The sequence below is a fragment of the Syngnathus acus genome, chromosome 15 (genome assembly GCF_901709675.1).
Source record: "Syngnathus acus chromosome 15, fSynAcu1.2, whole genome shotgun sequence".
NCBI lineage: Eukaryota > Metazoa > Chordata > Actinopteri > Syngnathiformes > Syngnathidae > Syngnathus > Syngnathus acus.
In genome coordinates this window covers 9,002,659-9,023,835 of record NC_051100.1, presented here as the reverse complement: position 1 = coordinate 9,023,835, position 21,177 = coordinate 9,002,659, and the positions used below count along the sequence as shown (strand labels likewise).

General features: G+C 41.1%; 2 protein-coding genes across 4 annotated transcripts; one reads left to right on the top strand and one right to left on the bottom strand.

The window, feature by feature from the left end:
• The first annotated feature begins 1,472 nt into the window (after window positions 1-1,472).
• Window positions 1,473-13,471, top strand: rrbp1a (ribosome binding protein 1a). Of its 3 annotated transcripts, none has more exons than XM_037271582.1 (27): window positions 1,474-1,708; window positions 3,729-5,529; window positions 6,276-6,430; window positions 6,498-6,620; window positions 6,937-7,089; window positions 7,230-7,348; window positions 7,444-7,597; window positions 8,202-8,340; window positions 8,479-8,660; window positions 8,753-8,787; window positions 8,998-9,073; window positions 9,604-9,641; window positions 9,724-9,802; window positions 9,882-9,916; window positions 9,997-10,063; window positions 10,135-10,224; window positions 10,314-10,400; window positions 10,482-10,571; window positions 10,705-10,797; window positions 10,899-10,949; window positions 11,032-11,112; window positions 11,186-11,269; window positions 11,699-11,776; window positions 12,272-12,355; window positions 12,544-12,642; window positions 12,731-12,874; window positions 12,963-13,471. In XM_037271582.1, the coding sequence occupies exons 2-27, from the start codon at window positions 3,747-3,749 to the stop codon at window positions 12,999-13,001; spliced, it is 4,158 nt and encodes a 1,385-aa protein (XP_037127477.1). In that variant the 5' UTR covers window positions 1,474-1,708; window positions 3,729-3,746; the 3' UTR covers window positions 13,002-13,471. The 3 variants fall into 3 exon arrangements, with proteins under 3 accessions (XP_037127478.1, XP_037127477.1, XP_037127476.1); XM_037271581.1 differs by having other exon boundaries at window positions 8,750-8,787; XM_037271583.1 differs by lacking the exon at window positions 11,699-11,776 and having other exon boundaries at window positions 1,473-1,708; window positions 8,750-8,787.
• Window positions 13,472-13,759: 288 nt separating this feature from the next.
• On the bottom strand, window positions 13,760-20,173 carry LOC119134689 (calpain-2 catalytic subunit-like). The gene is made up of 21 exons (XM_037271691.1): window positions 19,863-20,173; window positions 18,989-19,058; window positions 18,542-18,660; window positions 18,181-18,314; window positions 17,937-18,105; window positions 17,770-17,853; window positions 17,573-17,658; window positions 17,342-17,416; window positions 16,978-17,135; window positions 16,676-16,845; window positions 16,568-16,579; window positions 16,224-16,435; window positions 16,111-16,147; window positions 15,959-16,024; window positions 15,798-15,855; window positions 15,647-15,711; window positions 15,318-15,386; window positions 14,896-14,974; window positions 14,660-14,776; window positions 14,501-14,556; window positions 13,760-14,428 (listed from the first exon to the last, which is right to left on the bottom strand). The coding sequence occupies exons 1-21, from the start codon at window positions 20,097-20,099 to the stop codon at window positions 14,405-14,407; spliced, it is 2,097 nt and encodes a 698-aa protein (XP_037127586.1). The 5' UTR covers window positions 20,100-20,173; the 3' UTR covers window positions 13,760-14,404.
• Between the last annotated feature and the right edge of the window lie 1,004 nt (window positions 20,174-21,177).

Here is a 21,177-nt window from a genome sequence, read left to right as displayed (position 1 = left end):
AAGTCAATCTTTAATGTATTGCCTAATGCCTATTTCTAAAGCAGTTTTGAAATTTGACTAATTGTGACGTAAAATGTCTAATTTACATAATTTCTCTGTGATTTACGGCTAAACTGGACAAAGAGTCACCATTCTCACGTATTGGTCGGACTACATTAAAACGCCAGTATATTAAAGCTAAAAAAAATGAGCAGATCCGCACTGAGGTTCTGTCCTATGGTTCAACAACCTTTTAAAGTAGTTTAGCAAACCACAGGTTTGTGTATTTGTGATCAATTGTGCAGACATTTATAGCAAAACCGCTGTGAAAATAGTAATTGCAAAAAGAATAGTTTTAGTATGGATAGAAAAACTTTGACAGACAGGTGGACTTCAATGGAGATTTGAGTGATAGTTTACCAACCCTCGAGGTGCACAGTATGCAACATTGTCTCTAAAGTACAACCTATGTCTTGCCAAAAATAATACGTTGATGTCTAAAATCAATATTTGACCTTTTCAAATGTCAGTGTGCCCTGGCCAGCCTGGTATTTGCTGTCAAACACAACTAACAAAGCCGCCCACTTTTTGAATGATTCTTATGATAACAAGGCAAATGCTTTCATTGCATAATATTTGTATACCTAGATTATAACTTCATATTTAATACTAGATTGATTTAAGGCCAACCAACATGAGAAATTCCTGAGTAACATGACCAGTGCAAAAACAAGTATTTGAAGGAGGAATTGTTGTCTTAATTATTTACAAATATTTCAACACTTTCATGCTCCCATTTGAGCTAAAAAATCTAAGAAAGGTTATTAGGTACGCTTCCCAAGTCCGTCTCAATCCGTTAGTGAGCAATTCTACTTCGCTGATGTAATTTTACCGTCGTGGCATATCAAGATGCAGATTAGACAGCATAATTATTGCACAAGTGTGCCCGAGGCTATCCACAAGGATTTGTTTCTCTAAAATGCAGTTTTAAAGTATTGGAGTGGTCAAAAAAGCTCGTCTATCAGGTATGACCATCTCTTGCCTCATGTAATGCAACACATCCCTCAGGTTGATTCGTGGCCTGTGGATTTGGCGGTCCACTCCTACTCAATTTCTGTGATAGTTGATGAATATGTGCTGATGTGCCATAAATTCAGTTTCTCTGCTTCATGAAGACAGTTTACCAAAGAGGACATTGCATTCTGTGTTTGAGAGTTGATAATTATTTTCTTTAACTAAAAAAACAAAAACAAACCACAGTGTGAAATGTAAATACACTTATTTCAGTAAGCAACGGTACACAATATTAAAATTAAATTGTAAATTGTGCAAATATAATTTTTTTTATTTTTTTTTTATTACAGAACCGTCCTTTGACAGGAAAAAATACATATAGAACCCACGGCAAGTAAAGTAAAAACTACAACTCCCAGGCATCCCATTTCCTGTGAGAATGCATTCCAGCCAATCAGAGTTTCCCAGGATTAACGCTAGCTTTCTGGGGCACGGGGCCAGCACGTCTAGCCAGCTAGAAGTGCCACGACTTCACAGTAGTCCAGCGATTGCCCGGCGTAGTTAGGGAGAAGATTTCTGAGAAAACGCAACTAAGCTAAACAGCTGCAAATACAGAGGAACGACCGATCGCAATCGTTACGTCTACAACTGAAAGCTCTCGTCAGTCCCTCATTTTTTCTTTGACCCAAGCAGACACAATCTCATCAATAGCGAGGTAAGTAGAGTGGGAATAGGAATTTTCAGATTCATAAAGACAGGAGAGCACTAGCTTGGCAAGCTACCGCCTGCTAAAACCAAATCTGCCTACTTCTGCACATAAACTTCACTGTTAGTTAATTTTGCGTAATTTGCGTTTCGTCTGCACATATTATAGCGTTTTGGCTGCAGTTCTCTTGACACGTCATTCTAAAAAGTTCACGTCGCTAGCCAAGTTCATTGATTCCGACTGTTAGCTTAGGTGATACCGTGAAAATGAGCGATTTAATGCATAATTATATGCACGAGTAATTTCACAATTATGCATTACATTTGCTAGTACGCCCGTTTGACAGATAGGTTTTTAATGCCTCTTTGTATTGTAGTATTAGCCGGGGCAGTAAAGAAATCGCCAACATCAACTGAATACACGGAAGTTTGTTCAGAGTTATAAATAGATGGAATTGTGCTTTAAAATGCAATATAGGTATGATTTCATAGGTGTGAGTGTATGAGTGCGTGCCTGCGCACGTACGCGCGCCCTTGTGAAACTCGGCTGCTGTGCAATGTACACGTCTTGACTTTGCTCGACACCCGTAGAGTTTTACCTGCGTGTTGTTTAACTTTATTTTCCATTGAGCATATTTTTCACTTCATACAGCACATCAACTATCAAAATACTTATTTATGTGAGAGTTTATTTGTGTGTGTGTGGGGGGGGGGGGGGGGGGTCTATTTTTTGCTGTATAATAGTTAAATAAAACTGTAAATGTTTTTAATCGTTATACAGTAGAATTTCTTTGAGATTATACCATTGGGGTCTTTATTCAAAGGAGTGCAAATCTGCAAGAAAAGGGGGACAGTCATCAGAAGAGTGCGAGCGCAGATGTCCTGATGTGTGACGTGACATAATATCTCTGCCAATTTTTAGACCCTGATACGAAAAGAGTCTCTTTTCTCTGCGAGCTTACAGTTTAGTCTAGTTTTCTGAAAATAATACAAATACGAAACGCACTCGTGTTAAAAAAACTCCATATGTGTAATGCATTTAAGATTAAAAGTTGAATGTCACAAATATGTAACTATAACAAGTATAACAAGTTAAGCACATTTCATCTCCAGTGTTGCAAAAATTAAAGCTCATGAAAAAGACTGAATTCAAATAAATTTCTTTGCACACTTATTTGGGGAGTTGGATTTACCTGCTTCATGATTTTTAGCCTGAGGCTAGAGTTTTTGAAAGTGCACAACAGTGACATCTTGAGGCAGTTAAGGCTATCTTGAAAAACTTCGCAATGAGTCGGCACAGGAAACCTTTTATAAACTCCAGTCATTCCGCATGTTCACAACAAATATATTGATTTTATTTGAGTTTTTTCTGCATTGTTTTAAACAATAGCCTATTTTAAATTTCGGGGGATTCAAGAGAAAATAAAGATACAGTGGAACAAAAAGCCAAGCCCAATACAGTTCTGATTCAGGAAGTAGTGGAAATAAAAAAGAATCCCTGTTTAACCTGTCATGGTTATAAAACTGCATTGCTTATTTTAAGTAACATGTCACCATGCTTGATCCCCATGTAATACTAAAATATAACATCCACCAATCCATCCATCCATATTCTGTAATGCCTGTACTCAGTCGGGTTGCAGGTGATCTAAAGCCCAGCTGGCTTTGTTGCGTTAGGCGATGTACATCTTGGACTGGTCTCCAGACAATCACAGGGCATGTAAAGATAGACATAGTTAATTCAGAGTCTTCATTTTGTCCTTTGACAGAAGTTTTTTTGTCAGTTTATAACCTTTGGAGCCACTTGACTGGGGGTCCTTAGCACCACGATGTGGCTTGAATTTGTACGCAAAGAAACTATTGGCCATAAATGTAAAATGTAAAAAACAGTAAGTACAAAAGTGCTTTCTTGTGCCACTTGGTGGTATTATGCATACGCTTGCAATCTCTTATGTTTGGACCCCAGGATCCCCCTTCATTCATTTTGTTTGCACAAATCCATGTTAAAAGATGCGTTTCTCTCTTTTTAGGTGAACTAACATTGAACAATGGATATCTATGACCCCCAGACCCTTGGTATATTGGTTTTTGGTGGATTCATGGTGATCTCTGCAGTTGGGATCGCTCTTGTGTCTACCTTCTCGATGAAGGAGACCTCTTATGAAGAGGCTCTGGCGAAACAGCGTAAGGAGTTGGGTAAGACACCGTCAGGTAGCACCGAGAAAAAGAAAAAGGACAAAACAGCTGACAAAAAGAACCGTGGAAAGAAAAAGGAAGAAAAGCCCAATGGAATGATCCCAGAAGCTAAGAAAACCATTGAGAAAGGTCAAGCTGGTCAAGTCCCCGAGCCTGTTGCTTCATCAATTGTGGCTACTGCTCCTGCCTCTAAATCGTTACCGCCTAAGCAAAAAGCTGTCAAACAATCCCCAACTCCTGCTGAATCCTCACCTGTGCCCGAGTCCTCACCCGTACCTTCGCCTAAAGACAAAAAGAAGAAGAAGTCGGCCAAGATTGAGGAAACCTCCACACAGCCTCAACCGGGCAAATCCTCATCAGTTCCTTCAGTCCAGGCCACGGAACCTGCCAAGGCCAAAACTGTAGCCGCCTCTGCTCCAACCAAAGTAGTTCCCTCAACTTCTGCACCTTCCAAGGCTTCCCCTGCTTCACCGTCAACCAAATCTACTTCTAAGTCTGCTCCGCCCTCGGCTAAATTGGGTTTGCCTTCTACCAAATCTGATAACGTTGCCCCCGCCTCTACCAAGTCCACCCCCGCCTCAGGCAAGTCCACACCAGCTTCACCCAAGTCCGCCCCGGCCAAAGATAAGTCCGCTCCGGCCAAAGATAAGTCCGCCCCGGCCAAAGATAAGTCCGCCCCGGCCAAAGACAAGCCCGCCCCGGCCAAAGACAAGCCCGCCCCGGCCAAAGACAAGCCCGCCCCGGCCAAAGACAAGCCCGCCCCGGCCAAAGACAAGCCCGCCCCGGCCAAAGATAAGTCCGCCCCGGCCAAAGATAAGTCCGCCCCGGCCAAAGATAAGTCCGCCCCGGCCAAAGATAAGTCCGCCCCGGCCAAAGATAAGTCCGCCCCGGCCACTGATAAGTCCGCCCCGGCCACTGATAAGTCCGCCCCGGCCAAAGACAAATCTGCCCCGGCCAAAGACAAATCTGCCCCGGCCAAAGACAAATCTGCTCCGGCCAAAGACAAATCTGCCCCGGTCAAAGACAAATCTGCCCCGGCCAAAGACAAATCTGCCCCGGCCAAAGACAAATCTGCCCCGGCCAAAGACAAATCTGCCCCGGCCAAAGACAAATCTGCCCCGGCCAAAGACAAATCTGCCCCGGCCAAAGAGAAGTCCGACCCAGCCAAGGGCAAGTCTGCCGAGGACAAGTCCGCCCCGGTCAAGGACAAGTCCGCCCCGGCCAAAGAGAAGTCCGCCCCGGCCAAAGACAAGTCCGCCCCGGCTAAAGACAAGTCCGCCCCGGCCAAAGATAAGTCCGCCCCGTCCACAGATAAGTCCGCCCCGGTTAAAGACAAGTCCGCTGGGGCAAAAGACAAGTCTGCCGGGGCCAAAGACAAGTCCACCGCGTCCACAGACAAGTCCGCCCTGGCCAAAGACAAATCAGCCGCCTCAACCAAATCAGGAAAGTCTACCACGGCTGTATCCAAGTCTGCTGCTGCTCCAACCAAGTCTTCAGCGGTACCCGCCAAGTCTGCCCCACTTCTTGAATCTGTCATTAAAGCTGTTCCCGTCATGGCTGTACCTCCAGTTGGGTCTAGTGCCCCAAAACCCCAGGAGCCCAAGAAGAAGGCCTCCAAGAAAAAATCTGAGAGTGGTAAGTCGAGGAAGACCACCCGTTCTGTTTCCCATCCTGTTTAAAATAGTTATATTGTATATTTGACTATAGTTAAAAATGAAAAAATTAGTTCGACATTTATGCGGTTTGTTGTCTACCTGCCATAACCTAACATTTTTTAAATCACATTGTGTTAGATTTTAGAGCAAGTTTGTTTGTTTATATTTTTGTCAATTTGGTTTAGTTGGGTCGAGTATGAGATAAGAAACCCCCAAAAGGTCACCAAATATAGTGTATATCAGTCAACTAAAAGTCTCGAATGACTTTTTGAAGATTTACAATTTCATAACATCTGTGTTTGGAAAAAATCAATACATTTGATTGGAAAATACAAAAAAAAGTAGCATAAAAACACTGGTCATTGTGAGTCTGCTTTCTTCTTGTAACTGAGACATACACTCGCTTTCTTCAAATGCAATGCTGTGTCTGTGCAGCCTACAGCTCTTGCTGTGGAAAGTAGTGCCAGCAGTGGCACTTGGGAGAGCAGAGAGCATGACAAGCTTGTTTAAACATGGCTGTCCTGATTTGCCTCAACAAAGACTATCAGTGCCCTGAACAATAGGTTGGGAGGCGGGTGTGATTCTCAGGTTCCTTGGGCTTCTCTTTGCCCTGGTGCCACAATGCACTCATTTCACCTTGAGCCTCCTTTCACCAGCCATCTGTGAACAGTTAATAATTTCTGCCACTCTATTACTTGTTTGAACTGTACTGTTTCCCCTCTACAGTGGAAGTTGGGGATTCCGCTGACACTCCACTGTATCTACCCTACAAGACTTTGGTGTCCACCATCAGCAGCATGGTCTTCAGTGAGAGAGAAGCTCACAGCCTCATCGAGATGTTGTCCGAGAAAGGCGGCATCATCCAGGACACCTGGCACATAGTATGGAATGAGACCTTGTGTACTCGCTAGGGATGCGAGTGTTAATGTGCTTGCTGTGCATTTACAGGCCACTCAGAAAGGAGACCCAGTGGCCATGCTAAAGAAACAATTGGAGGAGAAGGCGAAACAGCTGGGGGCTCAGCAAGAAGACTCCTCTGCAGCTAAGAACCGTCTGAGAGAGCTGACTAAGGTTAGAACATCTCATTCTCAAATCAAAATCCAGCTGTAGTCCCTGAATCCAGCTGCCAAAATGCAAATCATAAATTTAGCAATATGTTAGGATGGCGTTCAAATGTCCTTTTGAATGACTTGAATTCCACTCGTGAATTTTCCATGCAAATTCTTAATTGTTGAGGCTGTGCTGTCATTGAATATGCAATATAATTAATCTACATGATATTTGAACATTATTAGCTTCAATTCAGTCATCACAAAATATTAACCCAGATGGCAATTATCGTAAAATTGGAAGAATACTGAATGACCCTATGCTCATCTCTGATTAGGAGCTGGCTGCTGAGAAGTCCAAGGTGGCTAGTGTTGAGACCAGACTGAGCTCTCAGCTAAGCAAGAGGGAGCAGGAAATGATTGCTTTGCAAGCTCGCATGCAGGCCAGCTACCAGGACCATGTAGCACAATCCCAGAAGCTCACTGCCAAGGTATTTTAATAGTCAGGATTGGTTTTAGCCTGTGATTCACATAATGTTTTTCTGCTAAGCAGTTTTGCTTTATCAGCCAGTTGCACACAATACGGTTTCTAATATGACTCATTTAAAACAAAAATGTGAAACTCTGTTAGATTGTCAGCCTGCAAGATCAGATAGAAAAAGGTCCCAATGCCCAGCTGGCCCGTCTCCAGCAGGAGAACTCTATCCTCCGTGATGCTCTCAACCAAGCTACCAGTCAGGCTGAGAGCAAGTATGTTTACATTCAGCACATTGTCAACACATCTGCTTTGTAAAAGCATGCGTGTTGTCCAAAAATGCTCTTCTCTGACTTTATCCTGTCCTCAGACAAAATGCGGAGCTAGCCAAACTGCGTCAGGAATGTGCAAAGCTAACCAAGGAACTTGGAGAGAAGACTGAAATTCTGCATACTGACGAACATGTGAGGAGAGGGTTGGAGGCCAAGGTCTCTGCCACAGAGAAGCAACTGTCTTTGCTGCAGGTTAGATTGGCCATTTAATTTATTTTTCAACATCTAGTAAGATAAAGTTCATTGATTTTCAGCAAACTTAGGTCTTACCTAATTGAGAAGTTAATTTTTTGACATCACAAACTAAGTTGGTACGTAGGCACACAAAAATGCGAGAGTTTATATGTTTTAAGTGTCTCTCTTCTCCAACTTTGATTTAAAAAAAAAAAAAAAACAACATTAAAATGCAGCACCCGATGACTTTGGTACATATACTTTTTGTATCTTGAGTACTCTGGTCATCTAATTTGTCACTTCTGGCATGCTGTTTCTTTTCTGTTTATGGATAGCAATTGACTCAGAGTTTTCTGGAAGTCAGCTGTCTAGTTTCTTTAATCATTAACTCAACCTGCTCCAGTTTAAGGTCTAAACCTGACTTAACTGCACACATTAATTGATTTACTAATAAATAACAATATAAATATGTGGATCTAATCACGAACCATCTTTCTAGACCATTTCTTTTAAATGTATGAAGTTTTAAGTATTTTTGTGGTTGGACTTTGACTTCGGAAAGGATCACACACTTTGTTCTTCCTGGAGTTTGACCTGTGCAAATTATTTTTGACACTGTCAGGCCAACCATGCAGAGAGCCAGCAAGGGTTGCAAAGGAAACTGGAGGAGGTATGTGAGGAGCTGAGAACTACACAAACTGCAAAAAATACCCTGCAGGACTCTTTGAAGAAGGCCCAGCAGGACACCAGTGCACTCTCAGGTCAAGATTTATTATTATTATCTATATTATTGTTGTAATTATATTATTGTTGTAATTATTATTTTAGTTATATGTGTATCAAAGATTATAATTGCTGTTTTGAATGGTCTGTACTGACAATGCTGATCCTCTTTGTAGAGTTTCAGGTGCGAATGGGAAATCTTGAAGCTCAGGTCAAGGAACGCGCCGCTCAGGTGGACGCTCTCACTGCTCAGCTAGAGGGAACACAGGTTGAGAAACAACAGCTTGTGCAACAGTTGGCGTCCATCAACTCTTTGCTTGAGGCCAGTAAGAGTGATAAGCAACAGGCTTCTGAGCAGGTGACTTTTTGTTTTGTCAGCTTGGCTTTTCCGATCATTGACCGCCTATCCTGTATAACAGTGTATTTTTATTTATTTTTTTACGGCAGCAGATAAATGCTGCAGAACTGCAGCAATTAAAGCTCAGGTAAATGTTTATTTTTTAATATTTAGTGAGCTCAGGTAAATGTTTATTTTTTTTATATATTTAGGGAGCTCCAGAACTGGTTTGAGGAATGCCAGTTTTGTTGTTTTTGTAGTTACACACAATAACACTGTAATTCAATCCTACATAATTTTTACTACTTTGAAACACTGTCCAAATATGCCTGAATCAAACTGTATGTGCTTTGTGTAGCCTGCAGGAGAGGGATAACCAGTTGAACACTCTTCAAGAGGAACTGAAGCAATTTCAGATAAAGAAGGCGGCAGCGGTGAGTTTTAAAAACAAGTCAAATCCATTTTGGTTTTCTAGCATAAGTTCACAATCAAAGTTAGGTGTCTTAAAGCTTGGCGAATGGAGGCAAGGAAAAACTACCCTCTAAGGAAGAGACCTCAAACAGAACCCAGGCTCTGTGAGCCAACAGTCAGCCTCGATACTCCAGCACCTCCTTCCCCAGCCAGTAGATAAATATGAAGGGGCAATGGCGGCGCCGCTGCCAGTTGCAGCTCCAGAAGTAGGGCACGACAGCCGCAGGGAAGAATGAGAGAAAGAAAAAGAAATGCAGGTCAGTAATACTACAAGTGACAAACAAGTTCGGATAAATAGGTAAGAAGGATATAGGAAGGAGAAAGGGAAGCTGAGTGCAGTCTCGGATTATGGAAACATAGCTAATAGACATAATCATGTAGTGCTTTGTATGAAAGGAGGGAGGGTTTTACATTCACTTAACACAACTACTGTGTTAAATAAAATCTGCGCATTGTGAATGGCCTGGCAATTTACGACCTGCAATTCTTACAGGAGAACACAATTTCTGAGCTAGAACAGAGACTCAAGAGGTATGTAGCTGGGTGACTTGGCACTGTTTATTTTGGTCACATATACGCTCTGATTGTTTTGACTTGATCCTCGTCTCTTTAGTGAGGATGCCGGCCTCATCGCCTCGCTTCAAGATGAACTTAAAAACCTTAAAGAGATGGTACAAGTAAAGGACACTACAGTGAGTATGCCTCAATTCCATTCCTTGCAGAATAACAGGATTTTTTGTTGTTGTTTATGTCACGCCTTCTGCCTTACAGCAATCAGATGTCTCTGCAGAACAGATAAAGAGCAGGTAAAAGCAGCTTCGGACAAAAGTGCATTCTATTCTTTGGGCGTGAGAGAATTAAGTTTATCTTTTATGGTTGTGTTTAGTCTGACAGAGAAGGAGGCCCTTGTCGCATCACTACAAGAGCAGCTGAAGGAGTCAACGCAAAATGAAGTGAATATGTTTCGAATTTTGAGAACACGTATTCCTATCACTATCACTCAAATGGTCTTGTCCATTTTCAGGCTGCAATGATCCAGCTAAAAGCTTTTGAAAGTGAAACCAAAGAATCTCTCCAAAAACTCTTCCCACTTGTATCTTTAGAAACACAACAGGTTTGGAAACTGTCCCTAATATGTTTTTAATTCTGATTGTAACGTTCCTTTAAAAGCCATCTGATGCCTGCTTTTTCTGTGCACTTCAGCCAAATTGGTTGCAGGGTTTTACGATCAAAGCTCAGGACGTTCTTAAACAGCACAACCAACAATCCAAGTCAAGTCAGGAATCACCTGTAAGCAACAATATATTTTTTTTTTCAGTTTCACATACTGATTAAACATGATTCCATACGTCACAAGTGAATTTCTTTTAGGAGTTGTTTGAAAAGCTGAAGGAGGCTGAGGAGAACAACACGACCCTGCAGGCAGAGTGTGAACAGTACAGGACAGTTTTAGCTGAAACGGTAAACGAATGATTGTTTTCTATAGAAGTACACAAACACTTGAAAATGCCTGAAAAGTGGAATGAGCATGTCGGCTGAGTGTGTCTTTAAATGGTGGGTTCGGGTTTACTGTTGTCTCATTTTGTTTCTGCAGGAAGGAATGCTGAAACATCTGCAGAAGAGTGTGGAGGAGGAGGAGTCGGTGTGGAGGTCTAAATTGTCGAGCTCCGAGGAGCAATTGAAAGCGGTAAGTAATATTTACCTGGCTTAAATCTTCGTTCAGGCAGCTGCGACACTTAAATCCCTCCGTGCTTTTTCTCTGACATACAGTATTTCTTTTGTCACCAGGCTTTAGAAGAAGTACACAAATTGGAGTCAGACAAGCAAAGTATAAAGCAGGTTTGTTAGTCCCCCCTCCCTTCCACCACAGACCTCCATTTTGAGAATCAAAATAATGTTGAAACTGTTTTATGTTTTGCAGCTGAAAGAGCAGATGATGCTTCTGGAAGCACAGCTGGAGAAGCAGTCAGATAATCATTGCATCGCTGAGGAGATGGAACAGGTAGTTGCAAAAAAAAAAAAAAAAAAAAAAGCTTCTTTATACATTTTATCCACGCGATGTATTCTGTGTTCAGCTAAGATTGCAGCTGTCTGGCAGTCAGAAGCAGCTGGACTTGGCCCACAAGGAGGTCCAGGCACACAAGGAGGAACTTGCTAAGGTTTGATGGGGGTCAACCCCACTTTCACTGCTGGAATCCTATTTGTTCATTCATGACGTGTTCACATTTGAAATAATTTACTTCCTTGGTTCGGATAAAAGCAAAATATAATACATTTTACACCACACATTTGTCCCTGCTTCATTTAGCTTCTACACTATTTTTAGCGCCTTTCCTGCAACGATTTTGTGACGTAACACCAGACCAAAGAATTTCTCACTGTAAAGCACCTGCACAGGAATCTACCAGGGTGCTGGTATCAGATCAAATTTAAAGAAACTCTCAAGCCCAGTGTGAAGATTTAAAATGCCTCCTGTAAACAAGCAATTGCGGAAGTGTCACTGATGTGATAGAGAAGCGGTGTCACAGTTGTTATTCTGTGTGAACTTAGTTTTTTTGTGTGTGATTAGCCACAACTTCCCATTTCAGGTCAAAGAGCAGCTGAGCCAAGTCGCGTTGAGCGGCCAGCCCGAACAGAACGGCCCCACAGTGGCTCATCCGAGTCAGGTCAGGGTGCATCCGGCACAAGGCACCCTTGGGGCACCAGGCACTTCTTGCCAGAGCATACAGGACAATAACTCCTGCCAACAATACTTTTGATCCATGCTAATAATAATAAAAAAAAACTATACAATATATTTAAAAAAAAAAAAAAAATGAACTACACGCACACACAAAGCGGATACACACCCGGATCACAATAAAACAAGTATTGTTTGCGGTCTGTCCAGTCCTGCTCTGACATTACTAGTGTTTATGCTAACATGTGTTAGTGTATTTTAATGTGCTCTCACAACTAACCACTCGCCTCTTATATGGCATGCAAGCTTCCTCTGCACTTGTATGTGAAAATGACTGGGTAGCATTGTTGACTACAGCCTTTTGCCGAAAGACAACTTGCAGGTGGAGTAGCTTCTGTATGCGGATGTGTGGTGCTAGTTTGACACAAGAGTGGTTGCTGAAACGCACACACCTATATTAACAGTGTTTGTGTGTCACCAGGTATTGTCCGAGTTCAATCAGACAAGTGAGAAGCTGCAAGGGGAGACGGCTGCGAGACAGAAGTTGTCTGAAGAGTTTCAGCAGGTAGAAACCAGTGTCAGTTTATGTCTCACAATAAAATGCTGCAGAGCTCCTGCTATTTCAGGGGGCGAAAAGACAGTTTTGGGGAATAATTTTTTTATTATTATTATTATTAAATAAGATAAAAAATGACTGTTACTTATTGCAGACAGTTCATTTTGATGACCTCTGTGTTTTGGCACTCCTTGTAGGCCCAGGAAACCATCACAGAGCTTCAAGCTCAACTGGATCTTCTGAGAGATTCAGCAGAGTCACAGCAAGGTGACTCGGAAGATGTTGCTCAGCTCAAGGTATGGTCACCCCCCCAGCTAAGAGTTTGACCTTTGGGGCATTTGAAATTTTACTTTTGCAGTAAGTTTTCCTTTGGTGTTGCTTCAGGAACGTCTGGAGAAGGAGAAGAAGTTGTCCAAAGACCTGGGGCAGGCAGCCACCAAGCTCCAGCACCTTCTCAAAGCAACACAGGAGCAGCTGAGTAAAGAACGAGAGACGGTTGTTACACTACAGGAGCACCTAGATACCAAGGTGAGCCAACGCAAAGCTTCACACATTTTTACAGTACATGCAATGACACTCTTCTTGGTTTGACTCACTTTTGCGTTCTCTTGTCAAGGGAGAGTATGTGGAATTAAAGGAGGGAACATCCGTCTGAGATGAAGCTCACTGTGTGGACATCAAGCCAAATATGCCTTATGATTACCGTAGTTATGCATTCCAAAATTATTTCTTTTTTGTACTGTAGTGGGGTTTCTTTTTTTATTTTTTTTATGAGATGCCAGTAATCAAATGTTTGATTATAAGCATTTTAAAGGATAGGAGGAAAACATGCTGCAATCTTGACTTAAAACTCGCATTCCATCAACAATTCTGACTATGTCAGATGTGTATCCCTCTGCCTTTTAATCCAAATATTTCCCCATGGTTCAGTGTTAAAAGGGAAACCGGGTGTACGTTAAACGTACATTAACCTGTGCAATTACTTTGTATGTTTTTTTTCTAATGTGCTTGACTGATGGTAACACTTCAATGACAGTACAAGTGCTTTGTGCCTGATTCGCTCCAAAGCAGGCCACCAACTTGTGTTGAATTTGTATGAATGAATAAACTACAGTGTAACTATAATAATTTGGATTATTGTTCTGACTGCTGCAACAACACGACTATTGTAAATATTTTCAAATCAACTAAGGTGTGAACAATATTTGCACACACAAAAATTACTTATTATTCAACAAATAATGTATGAATTTTATTGACAAAACTGTGAAATGCAGGAAGTGGGTATCAATGCATATTAAAGTATTTAGAAACTATTTACTCTATGTATGAATCAAGCCCCATTTATCCCCATGTAGAGAAAAAACAAAGTTTGTTGAGTTGTCATTGCAATGGTTAACTGAGTCTTAAACGTGAAGCTCCCAAAAAATCTTTATTGAATAAACAGAATTTATGATGGATTGTTTTGTAGAACAATCATTCCCTTAACTGACAGATTAAGTAGCACACCATATCCAAAGAAAAATGCATTCAAAACAGAGCAAATATTCATTTAAGGGAGGAGTTTGCATTAAAAGAAATCTTGTTCATACTTTAATTTGTCATATTTGTTAACGGTCAGTATAAAGCTGGGAGTAATTAATTATTTAGTAACATGATCTGAAAAATAAAACATTCCTCCCCATTTTGTAGCTTATTTCAGAAACCACCGCACCTGACAAAGAACAACCAATGACACACAGGAAGTTTGACCAACAACAAGTCAATCATTTGGCTCCATGTTGTGACAACCATGAACAATGAAATCAAGAAGCAGTGAAATGATAATATTCGACAAATGGACTCCATTTGCACATCAATGATGGGAAAATCCCTGAAGGCTAAACCTAACCTCTGTCGGTCACAATTCACAATAACTGCGAACATGTACTCTTGTGAGGCTTTAATAGTAAAGTAAGGCTACATCTAAATTTTGCATGTGTTTTTTTAAACTGCAAACTCCCCATTTAAGTGATGATTGTTCTTTTCTTCTTCTTTTAAAGAGTATAAGCAGCTCCTCTATAACATGGACAATTCCAGCCACTGGGAAGAAAAACAAACAGCAAAGAAATGTTATTGTCAAGTATAACTTCATATTTTCGCTCCACCTCATACCTGCAAGTAAGTCAACTCTATAACACCAGAACCATTGTCTATGGACTGGAATGCATCTGTTGGGAAGAAAGGTTGCAATTATTTTTTGAAATTTGTTCATACGGTACAAATTAAAACTTTTGAAACACCTTCATGTCAATGTTAGGTAGACAAACTCACGGAAAAGTGACTCCAAGCGGATAAGGCAGCACACAAAGTTGTCAAAGTCTACGGAGTAGTCTGGTTCCCTGTAGCGAGCAACGACGATCTGATGCAACTGGTTGTTGAGTGAGAAACCTGCAAACCAAATTTCAAATAACGAAAAAATTTCACCCACAGATTACACATGTCCCTAAAGTGAGTCGATGTCAAGTTCTAATCAAAACATCATCTGACATTATTTGAAATGGACTCACCAGCGTCTTCTACTGCTAACCGCATCTCAGAAGAGCTCATGCAGCCACTATTGTCTGCATCTTTTTCTCTGTAAATGTCCTAATGGGAGAACCAAACTGCTCATTATCTGCAACCACCAATCAAACTAAATACGTAAAATAGTCACCAGCCACAGCATTAGTCGGCAAAACAGATTTAAAGCCGTGATCAAAGAAATCAAATTTTCTGTTTTAACTGACACTGCAAGTAGTGTGTGTGGTTAGTTGTGTCGAAATGGACACAAAATCATCACACAGAATTTCTAATTGCTTCTAATGATGATGCAGTGTAGTTAGTTATACACCAGCCCAAACTGAGCATTAGTCTTTCAATAAAGTGCAATTTTAATGATAGCCGTTTATAATGCTGCAGCCAGTGAAAACCGGGTTTAAGGGTTGTTTACCAAAAACTTTTCAATCTTGGTCCACAAAATCTTAAATTCCACCAGTCCTAGTTTGCCGCTTCCATCTTTCTTTGAAGGGATTGTTAAAGTTAATGCAAAGTTCATTTAATGCAGACAAATTCACAACTAATTGGGTGTTAAGTTAACTAATTGTACACACATCAACAATCTTTTTTTTTTTTTTTTTGGAGGGTGGTTTATACCGTGTTTATCTTATGATGTCATATTTTTCTGTAACTGACTTCTAAGAGATCGAATCAAGCCACATCCAGATATATTTATTTGAACTGCCTTCTTGCAGTGTGTTGGAATCAAGGCTCAAAGGATACGTCAAGCAGGTTGACCATGTTGCGACACGTGGTCAAGCTGAACCCATCAGTTTTGATGTCCCCTCCTGAAAAAGGAACAAGGATCAAGTTATTTGTGGATCAGATGGAGGTAACTGCTCATATTGAATTAGCTTGAGAAATTTTCTCTTACGGTTTTTAACCACTTTGTTGAGGATTCTCTGCAGCTCAAATGCAGAAATCTCCACATCCTAAAAGTCAAATTAAAATGATGACACATTTATACTTGAATTAAAAAAAAAAGTCTTTCAATCAAGTACTTGAAGAGAAAACATTCAAGTATTGATGACTCACATGTCCGGCCAGCTGTCCAAACAGTCTCTTGAACCTGTCATCAATATCGCCTTCATCGATGTCAATCTAAAGAGTAAAAATTGAAGAGAAAAAAAATCTGGATGATTTGCCACTCCACCCTGCTGCATTTTGACCAAGCAAAATGATTTTACCTGTTTAACATGGCAATCAACGGGATCGTCAATCTCACTGACAACAGACAAAGATAATTGCTTTACATCTTAATTAAATCACACGGCTCAATATTACACCCGGTAATACATACTGAAAATCCGCTGGTTTCTCGGAGAATACCCGTATATAAAAGTCTCCATTCTTGTTGGGCTCAAATGTGGAGGGAATGATGAGGTACTCCCCAGGGGGCAGATGGTGACGGCTGGACACTTCTCGGAGATTGATGAAGGTCTCAGAGCGTGCTGCTGAGCGGTTACGCAAGAAGAAATTTTTCTTCAGGTGCACTTGCGTGGCGCCATAATACTGGAAAATGACACATACAAAAGTCACATGAGAATGTCGAAACATTGTGGTGGGAAAATAATGTAACATCAATGCAGTATTTTAATCATAGCGTGTTCCAGAGAAACAAATGTCTGCTTTTTCCACTCCCACCTCCTCAGGCAGCTGGGGAAAAAAAAGACAAAAACAAATCCACAATAAGAAAAGAGGGTCGGTGATATGTAGCGTCAGTATTTTATTTTGACTTCCAGTGTCGTTCACCTCATACATGAGGAAGCCAATGGTCTCCATATCCTCCCCCATTTTTCTCTTGCGACGTTTGTTCTTCTGCATCAATCCTACGATGAATGTGCAGCCGTCTTCTCCATCATAGGGGTCATCATCCACTTTGTCAAGTTTTATGACAAACTGAGGATTTGTCCAGAAGGTTTCTAAGCAAATGAAGAACAACAGCGTTTTGGCAGCAACAAATTCAATTCAATTCAATTAAAAAATAAATAAATTCTTACTTTATGAATCATCAACAAAAAAACAAATCAGGAAAAATAAGTTACGTCAAGTACCAGGATAGTTTCTGCAGCCACCAGCAGAAGCTCCAGCTCTCCAGGTTTCTTCAAACTCTATCTCCGCCCACTTCCTGTACTCTGATGTTAGGGCATCGGGTGTGAGGTTGCAGATCTCTATACGAGAATATTCTCTCAGGAAGTCAGAAAATGACATCCTATTGGAGAGCAGTGAGAGGATGAGCACAAAAATAATTTATTCTAGTGAAAGAAACAGTATAAACATTCAAATCTACACTTCTTTTTTTACTTGGATTTACTTGGCTCATGACCGTAATCAGCTATAAGGTCTTGCCTCTTTACCATTTTCATGTGTGTGTGTGTATATGTGTGCATGTGTGCGACTGTCAGAGTGATCAATTACCAGAACTCCCCATCTTCCTGGCGGTTAGTCAGCCTCTGGCGGTCATCATCGCTTACAGATCTCCACTCAGAAGAACTACAAAAATAGATTTTATTCAAATTTTGCAGGGGGGGGGCATGTATATGAGTGAACACTACCATCGTGAGAGGTGAAGCCACTGGTGGCCATCTTACGTTGCTATCTGCTATTTATAAATTACCGTGCATTGATTTAGCACTGTTTACTACTCACTTGTCACTCCAGGCTCCATTCCACTCCACCTGACCCCATGGATTCCTGATTCTGATCAGCTCCTCCATGCCTCCTCTGTACTCCACCTAACATTTAATACAGAAATGAAACCACTTATCTAGTGTGTTTGCTATTTGATCAACTTTTAGTTGTCTCTGTTGTCATGAGTATAAGCAATGCTGTGAGGCTGACTTTACCCGCTCAGCTGCTGTCACAGAGTAGGCGTGGCCCTTCACCAGCTTGCGATGCGTAATAGCTTCAGAGTCGGCTGCATTGGTGATCTGGGATGAACAGAAGTGTCAGTAACTATGGCGACAGATCGTGACCAATGTAATTATGAGTGCAGCAAGAAGTTCAAACTGACATCAATGGAGCATCCCAGAAGGGAGCCTCTTTCCAGGGCCTTCCTTAAGATATTAAAGAGGTGAGGATCGGGGTTGGATAGGTCATGCCTCTCAGCGATGCCTCCAGTGAAGTCCTCGAACCCTTCGGTGGTGCTTCCTCCTGAGAGAGCCTCGTAGCATCCATTTAACCTGTAGCAGCAAACGGAAGAAGGTGTAGAAGAATTCAGAAGCAACCCAGACACAGATCAGATGCTTCAGTCATACTTGGCGTAGGCCTTCTCCAGCAGGGCACTCCAAAACTCAGATCCATCCTCAGAGTGGAGAAACAGCAGTTCTCCATCTCTGGTGGGTAAGCGGTCATCAACCACCACGTCCACCCAGTCACCAAACTGCCAGAACTAAAAATGCAAGAGGAAGTGCTGAAGCTAATTATCTAACGTGCAAATTCAGTCTAGCTCAGCTCACTTAAGGTGGACAAACAGGCTCGCCCACTCTTAACACCATCTCGGGACTGTTCCTCTTTGCTTCACATTATTTAAATTGTGTGTGTGTGTGTGTGTGTTTGTGTGTGTGTGTGTGTGTGTGTGTGTGTTCAATGTATATATATCTATATATATAAATATACCTCAAAATGGAAGATTCCAGCATAGTCCTCATCAAAACTTTGGTCATGCGGAACAACACGGGACAAAATCTGCTTGTTGAGTGTCAAGGACGCAATAGCCGCCAGGAGCCAGCAGTCACCTGACCACAAATTTGATTGTTTTACCAGCGAGCAAGAGCCGTTGGAAATTATGCTTCATATATGTACTATGTCATAGTTAAACCACACTAACTGTCTTGTCTTGTCTTGTCTGTTACCTAAAGCGCTCACCACTGAGCCCTACCTATGTTTGGTCCAGACAGGGCGTAGACAGAGAGATCCTTGACAAGCCAGTTCAACACATTTTGTACAAAGACTGCATGTTTACTATCTTAAAGCATTATACAGACCAGAGGAGTAAAAGCCATAATTTACAAGTATGCAAAGTATTTTTAAAAGAATTTTAGGTGTTGTGTATGCATGTCTCACCAAGTGCTCCCTGACAAATGTCAGTCCTGGTGGCATCGCTCAGAATAAATTTGGGATTAGAAACAATTTCCTAAGAAAAAAAAACGTCATTAATGAGGAAAACATGTAACAGTGCTTTTTTTTTTTTTTTAGTTCAGACACAGAGGAAAATGTACGTTATCTGGGCACACGTACCGCTGCCACATGATTTCAGATTTTGTCAGTATCATTGTGAAGTGCATAGTTTTATTTAGGTAGCATATTATGTCATAATGAGTTAGCATGGTTTAAGATGCAATAGAGCAGGTAGGCAAGGTAGAGTATTTACTGCCAGAAACAAAATAAAAAGACACTTTAAATAAATAAAGATCCATAGTAACAAACAAACACAACGATACAACAAGGACTGGAAGAAACTAAGGAACAAAGCAAACAGGGAAGACAGAGGAACACCTGGGCAAGATGCAAATTGCAGAGGACGCAATGAGAATGCATAGGGGACAGTTTAACAAACAAAAGTGGAAACGCCCCAAGATATATAACACGCAAAACAGGATACAAACGACAAGAAATCAAAACTTTAATTATATATACAGGACTGTCTCAGAAAATTAGAATATTGTGATAAAGTTTTTTATTTTCTGTAATGCAATTAAAAAAAACAAAAATGTCATACATTCTGGATTCATTACAAATCAGCTGAAATATTGCAAGCCTTTTATTAATTTAATTTTTGGTTTTTTAATAGCATTACAGAAAATAAAGAACTTTATCACAATATTCAAATTTTCTGAGACAGTCCTGTAAATGCAATAGTACCTCCCTTTAAAATACAAACTGTAAAGCCCTAGAAATTCAGAAAAATGAGTATTTGCGTCATCACTGCTGTACCCACCGTGGGTCTCAACCACTTGATGCCTCGAACTTTATAGGATCCGGGTCCAAGTTCATTGAAGCCCAAGGATGCTGGAAGTGGCTCAAAGCTTTCATCCTCAAATAGGCGTCCTCTTTCCAGGCAGCTTCGCTTCAAAGCCTCATAGTCCTGGTTGAGGTATGGCACTGCCTTATCGTGAGTTCCGATGCCTTGCAATTTGTCTCGGTTGTGCTGAAGCTTTTGCACAATGCCAGTCATTTTCAGTGTCTTCTCAGTGACCCGTGCTGTTTGGTACTCTTCGCTTAATGTCTGTGATGTGTTGCTACACAACAATGTTGACTCAGGTGTGACCACGCCTTGTTTCTCAGGCTGTTTAACTACGTGGCATTTGTAAGAACGTCAAAATAAAATACATAAGCAGGAAGGTTCCTGAGTCATCAGTACTATTAAGTGGTGGTTTATTACTGCCCCCTGATTTATACATTTAAAATACATTTGCATAGCTTTGTGATATGGGGGTCAGTAGTCCAAAATGTTTATTTAAATCTTCAGTTTTTCCCATCTCACAAATACATTGACACTAAATCATTTTCGAATTATCATTCTTTTTCCCTAAAAAACAACACACGTTCCTTGCTTGTGTGGTCCAGTTCCCCCGCTAGTAGATTACCAGGCACGGCCATTGCAGAAAAACAAGACAAAACAATTCAAGAGAAATTAATTTGTGCAATATACACATAGTGACAACCAACTCGCAGATGCAGCCGTACTACCTGATGTATATCCACCTAAATTTTTCTGGAGTTTTAAACATTTCTGATTGAGGAAAAAAACAGACTAAGAATGCTTGGATGATGACCTTGCCATATCATGGAATTTTGAGAACGACTAAGATGAATGTGTATTTGCATGCTTACTGAATAGCATTTCCACTTGAATGAGACAGCCAACAATGCTGTCAAAGTCGATTGCATAGTGAACATCAGCATTGCAATCGAGCAACCTGCAGTATAGCACTGTTGATGTAAAAACCTGTGGACAAACATCACTTGTCATTATTTTTTCAAAGGTACTGAGGTCATTGTCAACGCTTAGGGATTACTTGAGATCGGCCAGGGTGTCGCATAAAACCGGCATTAAGTTTCACAGCCTCTCCCATGCTTGTTTTGTTCTTGTGGTGAGTGAATGAAGTTGACACGATCCACCCCCGTCTGACCGGTTTATCCAGTTTACTGTTAACTGCTCCACAGCACAAATGAGTCAGAACACTGTTGAGCCCATCAAATGAAGGGTAAAATAGCATCGACCCACCCACTAACACAATAAAAAGGGGTGT